Source organism: Balaenoptera physalus, assembly GCF_965194825.1.
Source record: "Balaenoptera physalus genome assembly, chromosome: 3".
Taxonomy (NCBI): Eukaryota; Metazoa; Chordata; class Mammalia; order Artiodactyla; family Balaenopteridae; genus Balaenoptera; species Balaenoptera physalus.
The window spans coordinates 4737538-4760671 of NC_138890.1; the positions used below are offsets into that span (position 1 = coordinate 4737538).

A 23134-nucleotide genomic window follows, 5' to 3' on the forward strand; every position below is an offset into this window, starting at 1 on the left:
GGACTCAGGACCAATTGCAGATTGCCAAGAGAGAGGACTGGATTGGACAGGACTGGCTCTGGTGTCTACCTAATCCAATCATTGGCGGCCATGGGAGAATGAGGTCTTGCAACAGCCATTAGGGGAGCATCCTTTGCGGGGGAGGGCCTGAGGCATCTCTCAGAGAAAGGACAGGGTCCTGCAAAAGGCTTTTGTGTGCTGCTCCTCTCACCATCACCCTACCCTGCTAGAGACGGTCTGGGTAAAGGTCCTTCCCTTTCAGATGGGGCCAGCGTTGCCCTGGCAGGCTACAGGCAACACTGGCCATTTCTGGAGGACCTGGAGGGCCCTCTGTCTTGCAGACAGGACACTACCCTCATCCAGAGCCTCACTAGGGGCTCAGAGGTAGAATTTTTGCAGGTCTCAGGTGAAATTTGGTTCACCCAGCCCAACAGTTCCTTCTGAGGCACCAAATTCTAAGCTAATTAAGAGCACAGGCTCTGGAGTCAGACAGTCTTGGGTTAGAATGATAGTTCCTCTGTCTACCTGCTGTGTGACCCTGCACAGGTAACTTACCACCTCTGAGCCTCAGCTCCTTCATCTGCCATAGGGAGATGATGTATCTCTTATCAGTAAGGATGTCTTTGGTTGCAAGTGACAAAAGCCTAACACCACATGGCTTAAGCTTAAAAGACCATTTATTGGCTCATATCCACAACCTAGGGTGTGGATGTCAGGCATGGCTGGAACCAGGGGCTCAAATAACGTGACCTAGACTCCATTTTGCTCTCTTCATATCTTGGCTCCATGCCAGCCTTGATTCCCCCCTAGTCCTGAGATGGTCCAGCAGCTCCTACGGCTACATCTTATTCACGTTCAGATGACTCATTCATGTCCCAGCACTTCCAGCAAAAGCCCTGACCTTCACTGTGACTGGACCACCTGAGGTCACGTGCCCAGACCCAGTCTAACCACTGTGGCCCAGGCAGATGGGACCTTCTAGCTTAAACCAATCACAGCGGCGCTCAGCCACAGCAATCTGGTAACTAATAAGTTTGAGGTGCTGAGTGGCATCTGGGAAGGCAGAGAACAAATAATATTGAACTCTGCTGTTCTGAGCATTTTACATATATTAACCCATTTACTGCTTAAGACAACCCAAGGAGCTGGGTCTTGATGTCATTCCCATTTTACCTATGAGGAAACTGAGGCACCGGTGCTTGAGCAGCCTGCCTGGGAAGTGGAGGAGAAGCAGCAAACATCTTAGGGCTTTTGTCAGAGGTGCCTTTCCTCCTGCTGGGAATCATGCTTCGGGAGAAGCTGGCGGGGCAAGATCCGACGGGGAAGGGACTCCTAGGTGCTGAAGACCGCTCCCACGCACGCTGAGTCCCCACCCTCCACTTCTTTGTTTGTTTTTTGGGGTATAGCTGCTTTACAATGTTGTTGTTAGTTTCTGCTGTACAGTGAAGTGTATCAGCTACACGTATACATATATCCCCTCTTCCCTGGATTTCCTTCCCATTTAGGTCACCACAGAGCACTGAGTAGAGTTCCCTGTGCTATTCAGCAGGTTCTCATTAGTTATCTGTTTTATACACAGTAGTGTATATATGTCAACCCCAATCTCCCTGTTCATCCCACCCTCCCATTTCCCCCCTTGGTGTCCATACGTTTGTTCTCTACACTGTCTCTATTTCGGTTTTGCAAATAGGTTCATCTGCACCATTTTTCAAGATTTCACATATATGCGTTAATATATGATATTTGTGTTTCTCTTTCTGATTTACTTCACTCTGTATGACAGTCTCTAGGGCCATCCACAACTCTACAAATGACCCAATTTTGTTCCTTTTTATGGCTGAGTAATATTCCATTGTATATATATACCACATCTTCTTTATCTATTCCTCTGTTGGTGGACATTTAGGTTGCTTCCATGTCCTCGCTATTGTAAATAGTGCTGCAGTGAACATTGGAGTGTGTGTGTCTTTTTGAATTATGGTTTTCTCCGGGTATATGCCTAGTATTGGGATTGCTGGGTCATATGATAGTTCTATTTTTCGTTTTTTAAAGAACCTCCATACTATTCTGCATAGTGGCTGTATCAATTTACATTCCCACCAACAGTGCAAGAGGGTTCCCTTTTCTCCACACCCTCTCCAGCATTTATGGTTTGTAGACTTTTTGATGATGGCCATTCTGACCGGTGTGAGGTGATACGTCATTGTAGTTTTGATTTGCATTTCTCCCATAATTAGTAATGTTGAGCATCTTTTCATGTGCCTCTTGGCCATTTTTTGTGTCTTCTTTGGAGAAATGTCTATTTAGGTCTTCGCTTGTCTTTTCTTTCCACAGTGGGATGATTTCATGGAGCTTGGCAATAGCATCCCCGAGTCCCAGCTGGACCAGATCATGAAGAGCCAGAAGGCCAATCAGTGTGCTGTGATCATCTACACTTCTGGGACCATAGGCTATCCCAAGGGGGTGATGCTTAGCCATGACAACGTAAGTGCTGTCTCTGCTGACAGGGACGAAATTTGCAGCATCCAGGGTCCCGTCACTCTGGGGCAGTGGCCTTCAGGCTAGTTTTGTTCTTGACCCACAGGGGCACAGTGGCGTTTAGGGGCCCAGCACATGTGGGTGCCCTTGATCTGTGGGGCACAGAGAGTTATGCAAATGCTTCCAAGGTTGGGGGCAGCATAGTACAGGGCTTGAGATCAGGGACTCTGGAGCAGACCTGGCTCTGTGATCTTGGGCTGGGCATCTGACATCTCCAAGCCTCAGTTTCCTCATCTGTAAAATGGGTGCAATGTAACAGTCCCTGCCTCATGGGTTGTTTGAGCTCAGAACAGTGTTTGATAAAATAAATACATGAAAGGGCAGTATACACATTGTGTTTCAGGGGTAAAGCAGAAGCTGTTTTAGTTACTTGAGGAAGGCCATGTGCTTGGGGAAAACTTACGCATGCCTGGGTGGAATCCAAAGCTGATGGTTATTTAGGTTACTGTTAGGAAAGAATAAGGAGAATACATGCTAAAAGATCCTGTTTATGGGGGACATCTCTGGCGGGCCAGTGGTTAGGACTCTGTGCTTCCACTGCTGAGGGCCTGGGTTCAATCCCTGGTCGGAGAACTAATATCCTGCAAGCCGTGTGGTGCAAGCCTAGAAAACGCAAACTTATCTACGGGGACCAAAAGCAGATCAGTGGCTGCCTGGGGAGGGCAAGAGGGAGGCATTACAAAGGCGATGGAAATGTCCACCATCTCGATGGTGGTGATGGCTGGCTTCATGGGTGCAGACATAGTCAGTGTGTGCCAAATTGTACACTTCAAATGCGGTTCCCTGTATGTCAATTACACCTCGATAAAGCTGTTGGTGTTTGTTTTTTTTTTCCATAAATTTATTTATTTACTTATTTTTGGCTGTGTTGGGTCTTTGTTGCTGCACGCAGGCTTTCTTTAGTTGCATTGAGCGGGGGCTACTCTTCGTCGCGGTGCGTGGGCTTCTCATTGCGGTAGCTTCTCTTGTTGCGTACCAAGGGCTCTAGGCACGCGGGCTTCAGTAGTTGTGGCACGCAGGCTCAGTAGCTGTGGCTCTCGGGCTCTAGAGCGCAGGCTCAGTAGTTGTGGCGCACTGGCTTAGTTGCTCCGCGGCATGTGGGATCTTCCTGGACCAGGGCTCGAACTCGTGTCCCCTGCATTGGCAAGCGGATTCTTAACCACTGCGCCACCAGGGAAGCCCCAATGTTTTTTTAAAGAACAAGAAAGACAGTGACGGTTCATTTCTGTTGCACACTTACTATGGGGCCAGGGGCCGTCCTGAGAGTTTTACACTTTGTAAATCCTTGCAGCAATTCTATGACTGTATCCATTCTATCAGGCGGACGCTGTTTCTACAGATGAGAAAACTGAAGCCCAGAGAGGTTAAGCTGCTGGACCCAGGTCACACAGCAAGCAGCGTGGCAGAGCCAGGAGCCGAAACCCAGGCAGGCAGGCGCCACAGTCCACATTTTCAACTATACTGTAGGTCTATGGGGCTAAGGCGTAAAAATGTCCAAAGATGCGATCGTTACAAATATGTTAAAGCTGGTTGAAGAACAGTACACAGAGCACGACGCGATTTTGTTAAAAACTGAAAAACGGCAGCGAGTTATGTACACGTGTGTAAGTTTTAAAAGCAGGAAAGTCTCTGGCAGGACATGCACCCAACACACTCCCCTCTGTGAGTCAGAAAGACTGCTAGTTTTAAAATGAAGCGTTTCTACTTTATAAGGGCTTTCCCCACCAGCCCAGCTTAATAGCTGGCAGCACACTCTGGCGTTTGCACTGGCTGTTCCCTCTACATGGAATACTATTTCCCAGAGACCCACATGACTTGCTCCTTCACCTCCTCCGGGTCCCTGCTCAAATGTTACCGCCTCTGTGAAGCCCTCCCTGACTTCCACGTTTAAAATAGCAAAGAAAAATAAACCATCCCATTAGCCCCCAAGCCCCATTTGGCTACTGTTTTTTCTTACACTGCCATATTATACAGTCACGTGTTTATCATGAACAACAGCTCCTTGAGGGCAGGGGCTGTCTGTCTGGTTCACTGCTGTGTCTCCAGTGCTTGGTGTACAGGAGGATTCAATCCATTTTGTGGACTGAATGAACGGAGTCTGATGAGGCCCCCACCCAACCCTGGCCAGCGTCCACGCTCCCAGTGGCTTCATGTCTAGTGAGGTCACGTCCACGCAGAGGGCAGACAAAAGCCGAGCCCCTGGAGTAAGTCTGCCTGGATCTGCATCCTGGCTCCCCCACTTGCTAACTATGTTACCTGAGAAGATTTCCTTAACTTCTCTGGGCTTCGGTTGCCCATCTGTAAAAGGGAGACAAGAATGGTTGCTACCTCTCAGAGTTGCTATGAAGGTTAAATTATTTCCTATACTGTGTCAGTTAGCTACTGCCGTGTAACAAACCGTTCTAGAACTTAGCAACTTAAAACAACAAGAGTGTGTTATTTCTGGGTCTGGAATTTGGGCAGGCCTTGGCAAAGTGTCTTTTCTGCCCTACAGAGTGTCAGCTGGGGTCACTCAGCTGTGTTCAGCTGGTGCCCAGGCTGGGCTGGCAGGTCCAAGCAGGGCTTCACTCACGTGTTTCATGGGGCTTGGGCTTCCTCACAGCATGGAGGCATCGAGGCTGTCGAACTTCTCAACGTGGCGCTGGCTCCCCCGAGGGCAAGCATGCCCTGATACAAAGGCAGAAGCTGCAGTCTATTAGGACTCAATGTCAGAAGTTTACACGGTGCTCCACTCTGTGGGTCAAAACCAGTCACCAGACCAGCCCTGTGAAGGGAAAGGAAAACAGACTCCAGCTCTGAATGGCAGGGGTGGCAGAGAATTTGCAGTTGTCTTTAACCTACCACATAGACATAAGATGCTCAGAGCAACGCCTGGCACATTGGGATTAAAAAATAATCCCTGTCGGCTATTATTTTTTAAATCATAATCGTCTTTACAGCAGGAAGTCAAAGCTAGTCCCATGTTCTCAACATAGGTCAACAGCTCAAAGCTTTTCCCGTTTACAGGGTACTATGCCATGCTGAGATAAACACACTAACCCCTAACAGAAACCCCACAAGGTAAGATGTGTCATTAACCCTTTTCAGAGACTGGGAAACTGAGGCTCAGAGAGGGGAAATGACTTGCACAAGGTCAGAGAGCATAGAAAGGTCTGAGCCAGGATCTGAACCCAGGAGTGTCTAAACCACTGTAAATCACGGTCTACACACACCTAGCCCCTTTTCTCAACAAATGGGCACTGGGTTCCTTGGGTCACTGTGGGTGACAGTGCTTATGGGTACACAAGGAAAATCCCTCCATCCTGAGGCCCAGAGAAAGAAGAGGGACAAATCTTGAGGGCTTACTACAGAGCGAGTGCTTTGCATATTTCATTACACTTAAATGTAACTTCTCTTTCCTCATTCATTCATTCATTCAACAAAAATTTACTGGGCACCTACTATGTGCTGGGAAAACAGCTTTGAGCAAAACAGACCCAATGGTGGCCCTCGGGAAGACAGACAGGGAATGAACAAATAAAACCACTCAGATTGTGGCAAGTAGTACATAGAGGATTAGACAGATGCTGGAAACTTCAGTTCGGGTGATGTGAGACTGCTTCCGTAAGGAAGCGACATTTAACCAGAATATAACATCTGAGGAGTCAGTTGTGGAGACAGCTAGAGGATGCCCATCCCAGGCAGCAGGAACAGCCCATGCAAAGGCCCTGAGGCGGGACCTTGCCTGATGTGTTGGAGGAACAGTGCAGAGGCCCGTGTGGCTGCATTAACGAGGCGACTGTTTGCCAGAGACTTATGACACCAGTAAAAAATATAGATTGCAAAATCATAGGTATGCTAAAACTTTCCATAAAGGTATACACCAGAGAAAGAAAAACATTAACATACTAATTGTTGGGGTATTAATGCCACGGGATTATGGGTGGCCTTTTCGTTTGTTGGACAGTGTTGGTTTTATAGTTTTATGTTGGGCACGAGGAACCTCTGTGCCCCTTTTACAGATGAGCAAATACAGGTTGCAAAGGATTTTTAAGCAAATAGCCCAGGGTCACACAGCTAGTAAATGGTGGAGTCAGGATTTGATGCTGGGACACTTACTGAATCCTTCAGATTTCTGACTATCCCCGATAGACATTCTGACTCTAGGGTCTGTTGCTGGATCCTAGGGCATCTGGTAATCCCCCAAAGCTTTCCATCGAATTTTACTGCTCCTTCCATCCTCAGGCGAGTCAGTGAACCTCTCTGTGCTTCTGGTTCCCCAGCCTACAGATGGGGAGAATCGCAGTTATCAACCCCAGTGTGTTAAGATGAGGACTAAGTGACTCAATGTTTGTAAAGTACAAGAGCGGTGCCTAAGCAGGTGCTTTGTGTTTGTTAGATAATTGCATTGAAATGGCCCTCGGGCAAGGATGAGGTGCGCTGAATCGTATTGGATTGTGAGCTCGACTTGTGTTCCAGATCACGTGGACGGCGGGGTCGGTGGCGAGGGACTTCAATCTGGCTTATGCTCCTGAGAAGCAGGAGGTGGTGGTCAGCTACCTTCCTCTCAGCCACATCGCAGCTCAGATGATGGATGTCTGGATACCCATGAAGGTCGGGGCTTTCGTCTACTTTGCTCAACCAGATGCACTCAAGGTATGAAGGCCAAGGGCAGCCCGGAGGAGTGGATGGTTCCTTCAAGTCCCAGATCTGGGGGCTCCTTCTCCATCCTCATCTAATGCTCCCAGTCAGCAGCATTTGAAACAGTCAACCACCTTCTTTTAGTTTTTATCTTTATCCAAGTCATGGTGTCCATGGTTGTGCAGACTGTATACTGAACAACCTAAGACTAAGATGTGAATGGTATCGAAAGCAGAACGTGTGTGTACATGTGTAGTTTTTTTTTAAGTCAGTATTCCCAACTCCAAAATGCTCCCCAAACCAAACGTTTTTGGCAGTAAAATATGACCTGAACTGATGTGAAGCTATTTGGAGTTTTCATTTTTATCCCACTTATTGGGAATATGTGTATCTGCAGAAATATTAACGTGAAGGATTTCAGCTGGCTTGCCAAGACACCACCGTGGGATTCATATAACAAATGAAATAAGCACCATATTACCTTTCTGAAGGCCAGATTATTCTAAATTCCAGAACACATCTGGCCCCAAGGGTTTGAGATAAGGGATTTTGGACCTCTTTTGAAAAACAGCAGTGTCCTAACCACCCTCCAGAGGCAAACTCTCTAGAATTTTCAAGAGATTTCTTCTGGCATTTACCTCCAGTTTTTAAAAAATATGTAATAATTTTCTTGATTCATGCACTTTTAAATATTATCTATTACTTTTCTATTGCAGTAGGCAAGGATTTAATCCTCTTACACCCCCATCTTCACTTGCTTCCCCTTTTCCCATCCTCTCAATGAAAAGATTTCTTAGTTAACGGAGCCATGTAGTTTACTACATGATTACATTTCCTGTCTGGTACAACCTTTTGTTTTCCCCAGAGTTAACAGTTGCCTTTCTTTTCCAATTTGGTGGAAGTTTTCTGTATACCTGTCCACAGTTGCTCCATCTCAACTGTCACATGCTTATCAGGATTTTCCAAATGTTCTAATACCTACTGCATTATTTTCCCCTGAGTAGGACTGGTTGTTGTTTTAAGTTGTCCTAGATTGGGCCCCCTAGAAGCAGAACCTGAGATGGGATGGAGATTTTTGTAATTAATTGAGTAGGATCTCTCAGGTGAAAACTGTAAGGGAGTGAGGGGAGCAAGATATGGCAAGGGGAGAAGAGAGGATGTGAGTTCAGCTGGCATGTAAGTGGAATTGCCCTTACACAAACCAATCCCATGGGAATCTCTGAAGCATGAATGGCACCACAGTTGTACTGCTTTGAGGCAAGGGGTCTGGGCTTTTGTACCCCCATCTCAGAGAGTCGTTGGCTATAGGCTTATGCACTCATGCGGGTGCATAACTTCCCAGGCATTTCTGAATAAGGGCAGTTCTCTGAAGAAGAGGGAAGCTGTGGACCATTAGAGATCTGAAGAGGACATCAACAGCAGCTTCTACAAGCTGTCATGCAGGGATATCCCTTCCTCCCACTCCTGTGCTGAATCCTTTGTTTTCTAAGGTCCTTGTGTTCTTTTTTGGGGGTTACCTCTTCATTTAGCTGGAGTTCATCTTTGGTAGGTTTTTCATGTTAAGTAAATGAAAGAATTCTTGTATGTCCTGACCTTGTAGACTTAACAGAGCCAGAAAAGAACTCTGCACTTTCCTCAGCTACGTTCTCTGTATTTGCTTCCTATGACTGCTGGAACAAATTACCACAAAACTTAGTGGCTTCAAACAACATAAATTTATTACCCCACAGTTCTGGAGGTCAGAAGTCTAAAATGGGTCTCAATGGGATACAACCAAGACATGAGCAGGACTGTGTTCTTTCTGGAAGCTCTTGGGGAGAATTGGTTTCCCTGCCTTTTTTTAGCTTCTAGAGGCTGCCTATGTTCCTTGGCTTGTGGCCTCTTCCTCCATTTTCAAAGCTAGGAGCACATAGCATCTTCAAATCTCTCTCTCTCTCTTACTCACACACACACACACACACACACACACACACACCCCTACCTCTGCTCCCACTGTCACACCTCTCTGATCCTCCTGCCTCCCTCTTATAAGGACCCTTGTGATGACACTGGACCCACCTGGATAATCCAGGATAACCTCCCCTAGGCTAAGTCTTAGGGCCTTTGTAATTCCTTCCAGAGGGCTCATTCTCCTGTTCTTCACATGGCTGGCTCCTCCATGTCATTTAGTTCCCTGCTTAAGTATCTCCTTGACCCCTTTCGGTCACTCTCACATCTCCCATGCTCAGTGTCTGAGACACATTAGACACTCAGTAAATGAATACTTTATTTTCTGGCTGAAAACATAATGTATACACACTCGCCTACAGGGCCTGAGAAGGTCCCAGTCTCCAATATCCTTATCAACCCCTAATATTGTCAAAAAATTTAAAACTGTCAACCAGGTAACAAAGCTGTCTTAACATTTTTTTTTTTTTTTTGGCTGCACCGCGCGGCACGTGGGATCTTAGTTCCCCCACCAGGGATCGAATCCATGCCCCCTGCAGTAGAAGTGCAGAGTCTTAACCACTGGACCCTGGCTTAACATCGTAAGCAACTGCCAGACTGTTTTCAAAGTGGCTGTGTCATTTTACATTCCCAACCAGAAGTGTACGAGAGGTCCAATTTCTCCACATCCTCACCAACACTTTTTTTTTTTTATTATTATTGCCATCCTAGTAGATGCGAAGTGGTATCTCCCATATTAATTTGCATTTCTCGAATGATTAATGGTGGTGAGCAACTTTTCCTGTGCTTATTGGCCGTTTGTATATCTTCTTTGGAAAAATGACTGATCAAATTTTTAACCATTTAAAAATCTGGTTGTGTATCTTCTTATTGTTGAATGTTAAGGGTTCTTTATACAAATCCTTTATCAAATATATGATTTGCAAATACTTTCTCCCAGTTCCGTGGCTTGTCTTCTCATTTTCTTACTAATGTCTTTTGAAAAGCAAAACGTGTTTACCTCTAATGAATGTTAACTCTCCAATTTATTGATTTTTTTTCTTCCATGCTTCTGGCGTCATTTGTAAGAAATCACTGCCTACTCCAAGGTCACAGAGATTTTCTTCTATGTGTTCTTCTGGAGGGCTTTTAGATTTAGCTCTTACTTTTAGGTCTGTGATCCATTTTGAGGTAATTTTTGTGTTTGGCAAGAAGGCTCTAAGTTAGCTAAGCTCTTGTTTGTTTGTTTGTATACAGATATCCTTTCCCGCATTAAATTGCCTTGGCACTTTTATTGAATGTCAATTGATCATAAATGTGAAGATTCATCTCCAGATTTTGTTTTGTTCCACTGAACTTTATGTCTATCCTTACACCAAAACTACACTGACTTTATTTTTCTGGCTTTATGGTAGTATGACCCCCTTGTCCCTGTTTACCTGGGACTTGCCCGGTTTCATAAGTGAAAATCCTACATTCCAGGAACGCCTCCAGTTCTGGGCAAATCAGGACAGTTGATCACCCTACTTTATAATAAGTTTCAAAATCAGGTAATAAGTCCTCTGATTTTGTTCTTCTTTTTCAAAATTGCTTTGGTTATTCCAGATCCTCTGCATTTCCATATAAATCTTAAGATCAGCTTGTCAATTTGTATGAAATAGCTTGCCTATTTTTGATAGGGATTACACTGAACCTATAGATCAATTTGGGGGAGAATCTTGCATAATACTCCACTGCATTCTTGGGCCACAGTTTCTTTAGCCAATCCCCCCATCACTGGCCATGAAGTCTGTTTCTATCCTGTTACAAAATGATGCACAAAGAATATCTCACACGTGCTTCTCTGTGTACCTGATCTTTCATTCAGCTGAATTCTGTCACCCACAGAAGTGAAGTTGCCAAGTTGCATTTAAAATGTTAATAATACTGTCACGCTGCCTTCCAAAAACATTTTACTAGTCTGTGCTCTCTACCAAATGCCCAGAGAGAGCATGATAATCTGATTGGCCACTGGCCAGCCAATGGATTGGCTCCCTTGGGTCAGGAGCTCACCCTGGTCCAATAAGCCAAGAGCTGAGCTGAGCTGAGGAGCTCTTGGCTTATTGGACCAGGGTGAGCTGAGCGGCTGAGGAGAGATGGACATCTGGGTTGCAGGTGTGGCTAACCCAGCTCTGCACCCTGCAGGGCACCTTGGTCAACACTCTGCAGGAGGTAAAGCCTACCGCCTTCCTGGGGGTGCCCCGAATTTGGGAAAAGATGCATGAGAAGATAAAGGAAACTGTTGGCAAATCTTCAAGCTTGAGGAGAAAGGTGTTTTCGTGGGCAAGAAATACTGGCTTCAAGGTCAACTCAAAAAGGATGCGAGGGTAAGTGGCGGGCTCAGCGGGGCCAGGCGTGGAGGGCAGTGGGTGAGGGGGCTCAGCCTTCTCCAGCTGGGTCCCATCAGCCCCCTTGTGGCTCCATGGCTATAGAGCTCTCCTTGGCATTCATGTTCATAGGGGATATGACACTCCCATGAGCTACCGCATGGCAAAGGCCCTCGTGTTCACCAAAATCAAGAATTCCCTTGGCCTGGATCGCTGCCGCATTTTTATCAGCGGGGCCGCACCCCTCAACCAAGAGACTGCTGAGTTCTTTCTAAGCCTGGACATACCTATAGGTGAGGCGTACGGTATGAGTGAAAGCTCAGGACCCCATTCCACGTCCAGCCCAGAGAACTACAGGATTCTAAGGTACTGGCCTCCCGGGCAGACTCCCGGTCCTCCAGCCACAAGGGGTCAAAGGGATGAAGATGGGAGGGTCGACAGGCCTCTGGGCTAAGATGAATCCTGACTTGGTGTCTCCAGAATGACCCCTGTTCACCAGCCTCCAAGTCCCAAATTTTCGTGACCGTGGGAAGCCCCAGTTTGTCCGAGAGCCCGTGGACAAAGGGGAAGGGCTCTCAAACATTCTATGGACTCTCCCTATTTGTCATTTGCGAGCTCTGCCTCCGGACGGCCCACCCCAGGCTCACCCACCCAAGGTTCACCTCCCTAGACCTCGGGACCGTTCATCTCCACGGCGCTTTCTCTCAAACACGTCCCCAGGCCCCTCCTGGCTTTCTCCCAAGCTCAGCTCACCTCGGGACGCAGGATGGAGCCCGGTGATACTGACACAGTGAGAACATCCAAGCCAAGCTCCACGTGGAGTCTGAGAACCGTGCTCCTCCACAGGGCCTCCCGGTTGTGCCCCTCCCTGACCCCCGCCCTGCCGCCATATTGCAAGGCTGGCTCTCCTCTCACGCTCGGCCGAGTTCTGGCTGCCTCTGAACTTAGCAAAACAACTGAATTCAGTCTTCCCAATCTGGCAAAACCATCTCCTGCCTCTTACTTTACCTTGCCCATCAGTTATCTCCCCTTCTCCAGTCCATAATCCCATCTGGGTCTGTTTTCTGCAGAACCCAAATGCCCACTGGAGTTTTCTTCCAAAACCAAAGAGTGGTCCTTCCTTAAAGAGTGTTTTTCGCTGTGCAGAATTTTTTTATCTTTACCTGGTTGAACTCATGAAACTTGTATAGCTTCTGAGTTTTTCCATATTCCTAGGAAAGCTTTTTTTTTTTTTTTTTAAAGATTTAATCTTAATTCTTAAGTTCTGGCGTTCAGAAAGGACCTCTTGTAGATCCTGGAAATGAGATAGCTTGTTGATAAACGTGGAAATCAAGTTAGATTTTTTTTAGCCACGCGGCATGTGGGATCTTAGTTCCCCAACCAGGGATCGAACCCGCATCCCCTGCGGTGGAGTCTTAACCACTCGACCACTGGGGAAGTCTCCCTAGAAAAGCTTTTAATGGAGGTCGTAAGGAGGCTCTTTATAAATGTTAAGCTTCACAGGCCTGCCTTCTTTTTCCTTTTACTAAGGGAATACCTACACTTAACCCTAAAACCACTGGCCCTTCTAACTGCCAGTAAAAAAGACCTCAGCAAGGCAGTAAGAAAATCCTTCCTTTTCTGCATCTTAAAACCACCCTCCCGAGTAGTATCACTAGTTAAAGGAATTTCACAAAAATCCAGATATCAGCTGGTGCTACTCTGTCTTGTGGAAGTAACTTTAACCTCTAAAGAGATTCTAGTTGGTTGACTTACTTAAAATCAGCTGTCCTGGTCATTGCGTTTAGGTCGACATACCTGTTTTCTGGAGGGGGTTTTGTTGTTTCCTTTTTTTTTGGCCGTGCCATGTGGCTTGTGGGATCTTAGTTCCCTGACCAGGGATTGAACCTGGGCCCTCATCAGTGAAAGCGTGGAGTGCTAACCACTGGACCACAGGGGACTTCCCTGTTGCTGTTTTTAACCTGGGAGCTCTTTGTCCTTCTTCTATTTATGTGAAGATAAAAACAATCTAGATTCACTTTGCTGTACACCTGAAACTAACAACTATACTCCAATAAAAATTTTTTATTAATTCCCAAAAATAATAATAATAAAACAATCTACAACTCTGCTGGGTTTCCCAGTTCACCAAGTGTTTGGGAAGTTGGCTCACTTGATTGAACAAGCCCTCCCTCCACTCGGCCAACACCTCTCATGCCCACCGGGCCCTGGGGAGGGTGCAGCAGCAGCAGCTTCCAGCCCAGGCCAGCTGAGCAGAGTGTTAGGAGCCTGGGCCACAGACCCAGGCCGACCTGGGTGGGTGACCTCGTCTCCCCGAGCCTCAGTTTTCCTCCCTCCTGTGCCCTGGCAGTTCCGGCAAAGTCATGACTGGGTGTAAGAACATGCTGTACCAGCAGACCAAGGACGGCGTTGGGGAAATCTGTCTCTGGGGCCGGCACGTCTTCATGGGCTACCTGGAGAGGGAGGACGCGACTGCGGAGGCCATCGACGAGGAGGGCTGGCTCCACTCTGGGGACCTGGGCCACATGGACAACCAGGGCTTCCTCTTTATCACCGGCCGCATCAAAGGTACTGGGGCCGGGCTCCGCAGGGGCCTCCTGTGAGCAGGCTCACCTTGAATGTTGAAGGCTCCCAGGCCCCGCCTTTCAGGGGGCGGGGTCACATTGATGTACAGGGACACCCCAGTCCGCGCACCCCAGCTCTGTCCCTGTGCCCAGCATTTGGCCCCCGGCAGGACGGAGCCAGAAAAGAAGCCCATTCTGGGCCTGAAACCTCTGTTCCCTCCCCTGCCATTTGAGGATAACGATAACTACAGAGTTGTAACGATTCAGTGAGGATTAAATGAAATGATGTAGAACAGGGATCAGTCAACTTTTCCCATAAAGGGCCCACGCGTAAATATTTTGGATTTGCAGGACACAGGGTCTCTGTCGTAGCTGCTCCACTTGGCCGTTGTGGTACGAAAGCAGCAGCAGACGATGTGCAGACCGATGGTCATGGCTGTTTGCCAACACAAATGTCACAGGATTTTCACGTGTCACGGATATTATTCTTCTTTGGATTTCCTTCCGACCATTAAAAAATGTGAAAGCCCTTTTTAGCTCGTGGCCATACAAAAACAGGCGGAAGGTGGGATTTAGCCCACAGGCTGGAGTTTACCTCTGAGGGAGACCATCTGGCATGGAGCCTGACATAGGCAGTAACTGTACAACAAGAGGGCTATGTTAGCATTATTTCCATGATAAGCAACAGAAAACCCTTCTTAAGCAGGTTTGAGTGAAAAAGGGATGCTATTGGCTCAAAACCAGCAAAGTCCAAAAGGTCATGCTTCCGGCATGGCTGGATCCAGGTGCCAAAATGACATCACAAGGAATCTCTTTATCCTTCTGTTACCATGCTGTCGTCCTCTGTGTTGATGCCATTCTTAAAGAGCCTTTTCCAACTTGGTGACTAGATGGCTGCCAACAGTCTAGGTTCATCCTAACACCCAAGGGATGAGGAAGAGTGTATTATTCCCAACAGTGTCGCCAAGTTTTAGGCCTGATTCTCGCTGGATCTTCTTGGGTCACTATCACATCTCAGAATGAATCACTGTAGAGGATGGAATATGCCGACTGGTCAGACCTGGTCACATGCTCACCCCCCCGAAAACCACATAAAGATGGAGAGTAGCTCCCTAAAGAAACCCAAAGGAGTCATCACTGGGCAGACGATATCAGAGATGTCCATTATGGGATCAAACTGATTATTACTAGTGCTGTAACGACCTCAGCGAGGGTGACTGTGAGATCATGGGATGGGAGGGAGAGTTTGGGTGGGTGGCACAGGAAGTAGCAAGCATCCCAGGATGAAAGAACAAGTAAAGACTGTGTCTGGGGCAGGAGGAGGGGCTCTTGAAGAATTTCAGAGGCAGCGAGAGAAAGTGACACAACTCTTTTAGAGCTTGCTAAAATTAGGGATGCTACACCCCCCCCCAGGGAGAGCGTGGACTTAGGGTCTTTGGGAGTTGCCAAACGATGGGAAAAGGAGGAGTCAGAGAGACAGGGTGTGGTCAGAAGCACCTGACTATCTTCCAAGCAAGACATGCTGGAGGGCCTGGAGCAGGGTATGGGGGACCAAGAAACAGGCAAGGAGTTCGTAAGACGCTGTCCAAGTGGAATGCCCAGGACTTGGATGCTTAATGGAAATTTGAAGATGGGGGATGAAGGGCAGAGTGACTTTGGGTCTGAGGCCTGGAGAAGGACAGAGAGAGAGTCCTGGCCATGGGCGGAGGTCCTCCTCTGCTTCTGGGGTTTTCTAGGTGAGTGGTCATTGGTGCCAACCTCTGTCCCCTCTGATCCACAGAGGGGCAGGGCTTTTGGACTGTCATGGTTGAACCCACCCCCAGCCATGCTTTGTTTCAGAAATTATCATCACTGCTGGCGGCGAGAATGTGGCCCCCATTCCCATCGAGAACCTGGTTAAGGAGAAGATTCCCATCATCAGTAACGCCATGTTAGTGGGAGATAAGGCCAAGTTTCTAGGTGTCCTCCTGACGCTGAAGGTAACGGGGGTGTTCTAGGCGGGAGGGATCCGCTTCTTGGTCCTCAGAGACGGGTGATAGGCGTTGTTACAGGGGTGTCTCGGGGCAGTGTGAGGTCGACAAGACGACTGGAGAGCCGCTGGACAGACTGACCTGGGAGGCCATAAGGTTCTGCCGTGATGCAGGCAGCCAGGCGTCCACCGTGTCCGAGATCTTGGAGCTGCGAGACCCCTTGGTCTACACGGCCATCCAGAAAGGCATAAATGCCGTGAATCAGCGTGCCATCTCCGACGCGCAGAAGATTCAGAAGTGGGTCATCTTGGAGAAGGACTTTTCCATCAGTGGCGGGGAGCTAGGTGAGTGGCCTGGAGAGCCGGTGGCCTTGAAACTTGGAGGCTGGTCCCTTGTTAGTGTCCAGGGCCACTGTGGGCTCTGAGGAGACGCGTCTTTTTTCTGGGAGTCAGAATGTCTGTGGGACCAGCCGTGGACCGGGAGGGGGATGCGGCCGCCTCCAGCTAACTGGTGTCCAGCTCCCCCCGGCCACACACACACACACGCACGCACGCAAACACACACACAGACACACGCACACGCACACACACGCGCACATGCACACACACGTGCGCACACACACACGCGCGCACACACACACGCACACACACACGCACATGCACGCGCGTGCAGCCCCTTCTCCCCAGGGCCTTTGCCCCTGCTGCTCCCTCTGCCTGGACTGCTCTTCCCCCTCAGTTCTCTGCCCGAAAGGCTCCTTCTCATTGTCCGGGTCTCACCCTAAAGGCCATTTCCTGAGAGCAGCCTTCCCTGGCCATCCCGGCTACAGCAGCTTGCCGTCCCCCCTAACACACTGACCCTACAGTCCACCGTCACACCTACTGTACTGCCCTGTCTCCTTGCTTCCCTAATACGTCAGAGCCTGAAACTACCCTACATATTAGTTTAGCTTGGCCTGTCTCCCCGCCGAGAGGGGAGGGGTCGGGGTGGGGGGGTCTTGCCTTCCCCTGAGATCCCCCCAGGGGCTTGCTTTCAGCACTCGGCTCTACTTCCACAGCGTGGACCGCAGGGAGCTGGGAGCATGGCAAGCGTGCAGCCTTCAACAACCTGGGTTCAAATCCTGTGCCCGCCACATGGAGTAGTGACTTGTCCCTCCGAACCCTGGTCTTTTTATTTACGAGTTGGAAATGCGATCCAGGGTCGGGGGTGTGTCTGTGTGTGTCTAGGACACCTGGAGGGAAGCCCACACCCCCTGGTGACCGGAGCCTACAGGGCATCCTGGGCTGTGGATGAAAGAAGTCTCAAGTTGGAGCGTTCGCCCCGCCATGCACTTGCTGGGTGACCTTGGAGCAACTGGCCCTGAGCCTCACCTATAAAATCGGGGGGTCGGGGGGTGTCCCTCCGTGGTTGGGTGCAGCATCCCTGTCAGGCACAGAGCTCACTGCGCTCCCCACCTGCCAGCTCACGGAATCCTCACCGCGGCCCAAGGACAAGGCGGGGGCGGGGAGGGGTCCTCTCATCCCGGCGGATGGCAAAGGGGGTGCCCGCAGGAAGTCAAGGGCACAGCCAGCCACCAGCCCGGCCCCAGCCATGAGACCCTGTCTCCTGGTCACGCCCGGGGCACGTGGACTCTTATTGCATCCCCACGTCTGAACTGGTTTCTCCTTTCTCGGCAGGTCCAACGACAAAGATTAAAAGACATTTCATAATACAGAAATACAAAAAGCAAATCGACAACTTCTATCAGTGACGTCATTGGCAGAGCTGCTCCCGGCTGCCCCGATGGTGAGACCGGCTTCGCTGGGCTGTGCCTCAGATGAGTCCAACACAGCTGGTCTCCCCCGAGCGGCAGGTAGGTCCCTGAGCAGAACCGCAGAGGCCTCGTGCGCACACGCACCCACGCGCGGCTGCCGCGGCTTCTAGGTAGTGTCTGCCCTCAACTAACGCTCTACCTGGGTCCCGGCAGGGCATGCAAACTCCCTCCTGCTCGGCCGCCAACTCTGTTAGCTGTTCTTCCTGCCTTTTCCACTTGTCTCGTAGAGGGAGCAGGGCAGCCTTCCCATCCAGGACCAGAGCTTTTGGTGAAATGCCCAAATATTTCATTGTGGCTTATCTGGAGAAGCCCTTTTGTCAAAAACTGTGGGTGGGGGACTTCCCTGGTGGCGCAGTGGTTAAGAATCCGCCTGCCAATGCAGGGGACACGGGTTCGAGTCCTGGTCCAGGAAGATCCCACATGCCACAGAGCAACTAAGCCCGTGAGCCACAACTACTGAGCCCGCGAGCCACAATTACTGAGCCCGTGTGCCACAGCTACTGAAGCCTGCACGCCTAGAGCCCGTGCTCCGCAACAAGAGAAGCCACTGCGACCAGAAGCCCGCGCATCTCAACAAAGAGTAGCCCCCGCTCACTGCAACTAGAGAAAGCCTGTGCGCAGCAACGAAGACCCAACGCAGCCAAAAATAAATAAATAAATTTATTTAAAAAAAAAAAAAACAGGGCTTCCCTGGTGGCGCAGTGGTTGAGAATCTGCCTGCCAATGCAGGGGACACGGGTTTGAGCCCTGGTCTGGGAAGATCCCACATGCCGCGGAGCAACTGGGCCCGTGAGCCACAGTTACTGAGCCTGCACGTCTGGAGCCTGTGCTCCGCAATAAGAGAGGCCGCGATAGTGAGAGGCCCGCGCACCGCGATGAAGAGTGGCCCCCGCTTGCCGCAATTGGAGAAAGCCCTCGCACAGGAACAAAGACCCAACACAGCCATAAATAATAAAAATAAATAAATAAATAAATTTTTAAAAAATTAATTTATTTTTGGCTGTAAAAATTAATTAATTTTTTAAAATTATTTATTTTTGGCTGTAAAATTAATTAATTTTTTAAAAAATTAATTTATTTATTTTTGGCTGTGTTTGGTCTTCGTTCCTGTGTGAAGGCTTTTTCCAGCTGCGGCGAGCGGGGGCCACTCTTCATTGCGGTACGCGGGCCTCTCACTATCGCGGCCTCTCTTGTTGCGGAGCACAGGCTCCAGACGCGCAGGCTCAGTAACTGTGGCTCACGGGCCCAGTTGCTCCGCGGCATGTGGGATCTTCCCAGACCAGGGCTCAAACCCGTGTCCCCTGCATTGGCAGGCAGATTCTCAACCACTGCGCCACCAGGGAAGCCCTAATTAATTAATTTTTTAAAAAGACAAAACTGTGGGTGGGAGAAGTTCTACTGGCCGGGAACCCAAGGAATGAGGTGTGTCGACCCACCCCGGGGGGTAAAGGACTGAGACTTGAGCTCCTCCCACCCACCACTCTTCTCCTCCTTTTCCCCCAAGTCTTGTTCACAGGGAGCCCTGATGACATCCGGAGTCACTGATAGGATTTTGGAAGCCCAGCTAGAGGCACAGTGCAGGCAGAGAGGAGGATGCAGCTTCGGTTGTCCCAAGGGTCACCTGTAACCCTTTCGTGGTCAAATCATTCTCTTCTGATGCTCGCAGCCTACCCACCTGTATTAGTTTCCTAGAACTATCATAGGACAAAGTTCCACAGACTAGGGTGCTTAAACAACAGGAATTTCTTTTCTCAAGGTTCTGGAGGCTGCGAGTCTCCAAGGTCAAGGTGTCGGCTGGGTTGGTTCCTTCTCAAGTCCCTCGCCTTTGCCTGTAGACGGCTGTTTTCTCCCTGCGTCGGTGTCCAAATTTCCCCTTCTTATAAAGACACATGTCCTATTGGATTAGGGTCCACCCTAATGATCTCATTTTAACTTGATGACCTCCGTAAAGACCCCATCTCCAAAGACACTCCCATCCTGAGGTCCTGGGTGTGAGGACTTCAACGTACGAATTTGCAGAGGGGAACACAATCCAGCCCATGACACCACCGTATCCAGTTTCTTTTCTTCATTGTTAACCGATTTAACTGCTCCACACCTTCGTTTGTCAAAGTGCTGCGGGTGAGCCCAGCAGCCAAGCACGTCACATTCATCGTTCCGCGTCTTTTGCAAGATTTCAGATTTCACTTTGCGGTTGGGTAAGAGATCATCCGACACTGACGTGGGGGTGGGAGGTGGACCCTCTCTGCACCTGTGCTGTCCAGTATGGCAGCCACTGGCCCACAATGTGGCCCGTCTGAACTGAGATGTGCTGTGGGTATAAAACCCACACTGGGCTTCCAAGTCGGGGTACGAAATACAGAACATACAACACCTTATTCATATTTTAAAGTATTGACTGAATGTTGGAATGATGCTCTTTGGGACATACCGGGTTACATTAAATATAGCACCTAAGTCAATTTCACCAGTTCCTTTTTTGTGTGGCTATTAGAAATTTTTAAATTACCTCGGTGGCTCATGGGATACTTCTCCTGGAGAGTGCCACTCTAAAGTTCATTGGAGAGGGATTCCTTTTTTTTTTTTTTTTCTCATTTCTAAGTGGATCCGTTCATTCTGGAATATTTCCATCTTATAGTACCTTGTGGGGTCTCAGGGAATGAACATATAATACATGTACCAAGGATCCCCATGTGATAACTTGTCTTTCTCTTTTCTCTAGCCTCCAAGAGGAAGACCCCATCGCGACGTGATTTGCTGCTCTGGGCAGGGACTTGAGTCTCTCGTGTTTTTAAGAAGTCAGATTCCCTATGGGTCAGTCTCTTCGTCATCCACCTGTTGAAGAGGTACCCCCTCTCAGACCTGCCATGCCTCTTGACGCAACAGGGCCATCACAGATCTTTGAATTCCCATGAACCTTCAGGGCGTGATCCTGGGAAAGCTGATGGGGAGGTTTCTGAAGAACTGCCAGTTTAAAAGAAAGATTTGACCTTGTGGGCTCCAACTGGCTTTTTTTCCTCTTCAGAGGATTGACTTGAGACATCAGAGAAGAAAAGCTTTCACATGTTTGAAGAAGAACTGGGCCCCCGAACCTACTTGCCTTCCTGGGATCAACTTGAAAACCCTTCCACTAAGTTCTGACAATAAAGCACTTCAGCACCCCGTGTTCTGATTTTTGGCCAGATGCGAACATCTTGTCCTTTGTTGAGAAGCTCAGACTGTAAAATCAGTTCTGGGTTCAAATTCTGACTGGCTGTGTGAGTTCAACCTTCTGAGTCTTGGGAGGGGACGTTATCTGTAAAAACAGACCCCCATCTCACAGGGTGGCCGTGGAGGTGCATCAAGATGACCAAAAGGGGGCAGTGTCTGATGCCCCAAAGCCCCTCACATGTGTTAACAGTGATCATCACAGCACCCCGTTGGTCCCAGTTAACAGCTGGGATTCTTTTTTTTTTATATAAATTTATTTATTTATATTTTATTTTTGGCTGCGTTGGGTCTTCGTTGCTGCGTGTGGGCTTTTCTCTAGTTGTGGCGAGCGGGGGCTACTCTTGCGGTGCGCAGGCTTCTCACTGCGGAGGCTTCTCTTGTTGCGGAGCACGGGCTCTAGGCTAGAGGGCTTCAGTAGTTGTGGCTCGTGGGCTCAGTAGTTGTGGCTTGCGGGCTCTAGAGTGCAGGCTCAGTAGTTGTGGCCCGTGGGCTTAGTTGTTCCGCGGCATGTGGGATCTTCCCGAACCAGGGCTCGAACCCGTGTCCCCTGCATTGGCAGGCGGATTCTTAACCACTGGGCCACCAGGGAAGTCCAGCAGCTGTGATTCTTGATGAATTCCATCTTTTGGGAAAAATGAGTTTGCTGTTGTCTTAAGGTCCAAGACAGCAGCAGTTTGAAAGAAGGCAGAGCTTTCTTCCTCTCTCATCCAACAGTCCGTGTATGGACAGACCAAAGCTGATACTGCACATCCACAGCATCTGGCCTGGAAAGAGTATCGGTGGGAGGAGCAGGGAGGGACAGCCCATCAGGACAGGAGGAAGAAAACTTTCAGTGTCCCTTAAGGTTCCAGATATCCAGAGGCACCCCTTTTCTTTTAGTTTCAAACATCAAATTATAAATCGATCAGAAATGTATGAAGACATTCTCCTCCCAAAAAGCATTTGATGCAGATAAGGCTAAAGCCCTCCTCCTCAATTTGGTAAGTTTTTATGTTTTTTAATAGGTAAGTATAGTCGACCCTCTTTATTTGCAGGTTCCATATTTACAAGTTTGCCTGTTCACTAACATTTGTAACCCCCCAAATCAACGCCTGTGGTGCTTTTGTAGTCACCTCTGGAAATGTGCAGAGCACTGGCAAATTTTAATGACCCAACGTGCACGTTCACGGCTGAAGGTCAAACAAGGTGCCTCCTTGCTTCGGCTCAGACTGTGAACGCGTGTCTTTTGGGGGTCTATTTAGTGCTATGTTTTTTTGCATTTTTGTTGGTGATTTCACTGTTGAAAATGGCCCCCAAGTACAGTGCTGAAGTACTGACTAGTGGTCTTGAGTACAAGAAGGCTGTGAGGTGCCTTATGGAAAAATTATACACGTGTTAAATAAGCTCCATTCAGGCATGAATTATAGTGCTGTTGGCCATGAGTTCAATGCTAGTGAATCATCAATATATCTTAAGGTGTTCCCAAACAAAAATACACATTACACAAGGTACGTACTGATCAGCGGATAAAAATGTTGTGACCGGGGAGGGGGATCCAGGTGGTGGAGTAGGAGGATGCCGAGCTCACCTTCCCCCACAAACTCATCAAAAATACATCTACATGTGGGACAATTCTCACAGCAAACCGGCTGGAAACTGACAGAAGAACCCCTATACAACCAAAGCTGCAAGAAAGATTTCTATATAACTGGGTTGGACAAGAAAGAAAAAAAAGCATCAGGACAGGACTGGCAACCCTGGGAAGGATCTGTAAGGAAGAGAAGGTCCACACGGGCAGACCCTCGCCCTGGGGAGCCCCGCTGCCTGCTGGGAAACTCGCTGGGACAGACAGAGGGGCTGGAGAAGCCCAGACTCCGCTCACGAGGAGTGCCTGCATGCCGGCTTGCTAACAGTCAGGGTGGGGAGAGACAATCAGAGGGCTGGCGGCTGCCGCCTCGCTGCACTTCCCCAATCCGAAGGACCCAGTGTCCTGGCCTCACACACTCCACCATAGAGCCTGGTGTGAGATCAGGGCAGAGATTCAGTCTAGCTGCACAGAGACAGACCAGGGCGCCTGGGGGTGATCCGGGCCAAACCACAGAGACCACTGTCCGCACACGCACAGGAGCGGCGGATGGAACTGGGTGGACA

General features: G+C 48.9%; 1 protein-coding gene across 1 annotated transcript in view; it reads left to right on the forward strand.

The window, feature by feature from the left end:
- The window catches only part of ACSBG2 (acyl-CoA synthetase bubblegum family member 2), a 99604-nt gene extending 76732 nt beyond the window's left edge, over positions 1-22872 (forward strand). Inside the window, exons 10-18 of the mRNA XM_082455559.1 lie at positions 2335-2484; positions 6997-7173; positions 11269-11450; positions 11583-11816; positions 13801-14018; positions 15854-15993; positions 16082-16328; positions 17658-17833; positions 20517-22872. Of these exons, the coding sequence (XP_082311685.1) occupies positions 2335-2484; positions 6997-7173; positions 11269-11450; positions 11583-11816; positions 13801-14018; positions 15854-15993; positions 16082-16328; positions 17658-17731 (1422 nt within the window). The 3' untranslated portion in view covers positions 17732-17833; positions 20517-22872. The remainder of the gene's footprint in view (positions 1-2334; positions 2485-6996; positions 7174-11268; positions 11451-11582; positions 11817-13800; positions 14019-15853; positions 15994-16081; positions 16329-17657; positions 17834-20516) is intronic.
- Positions 22873-23134: the final 262 nt, after the last annotated feature.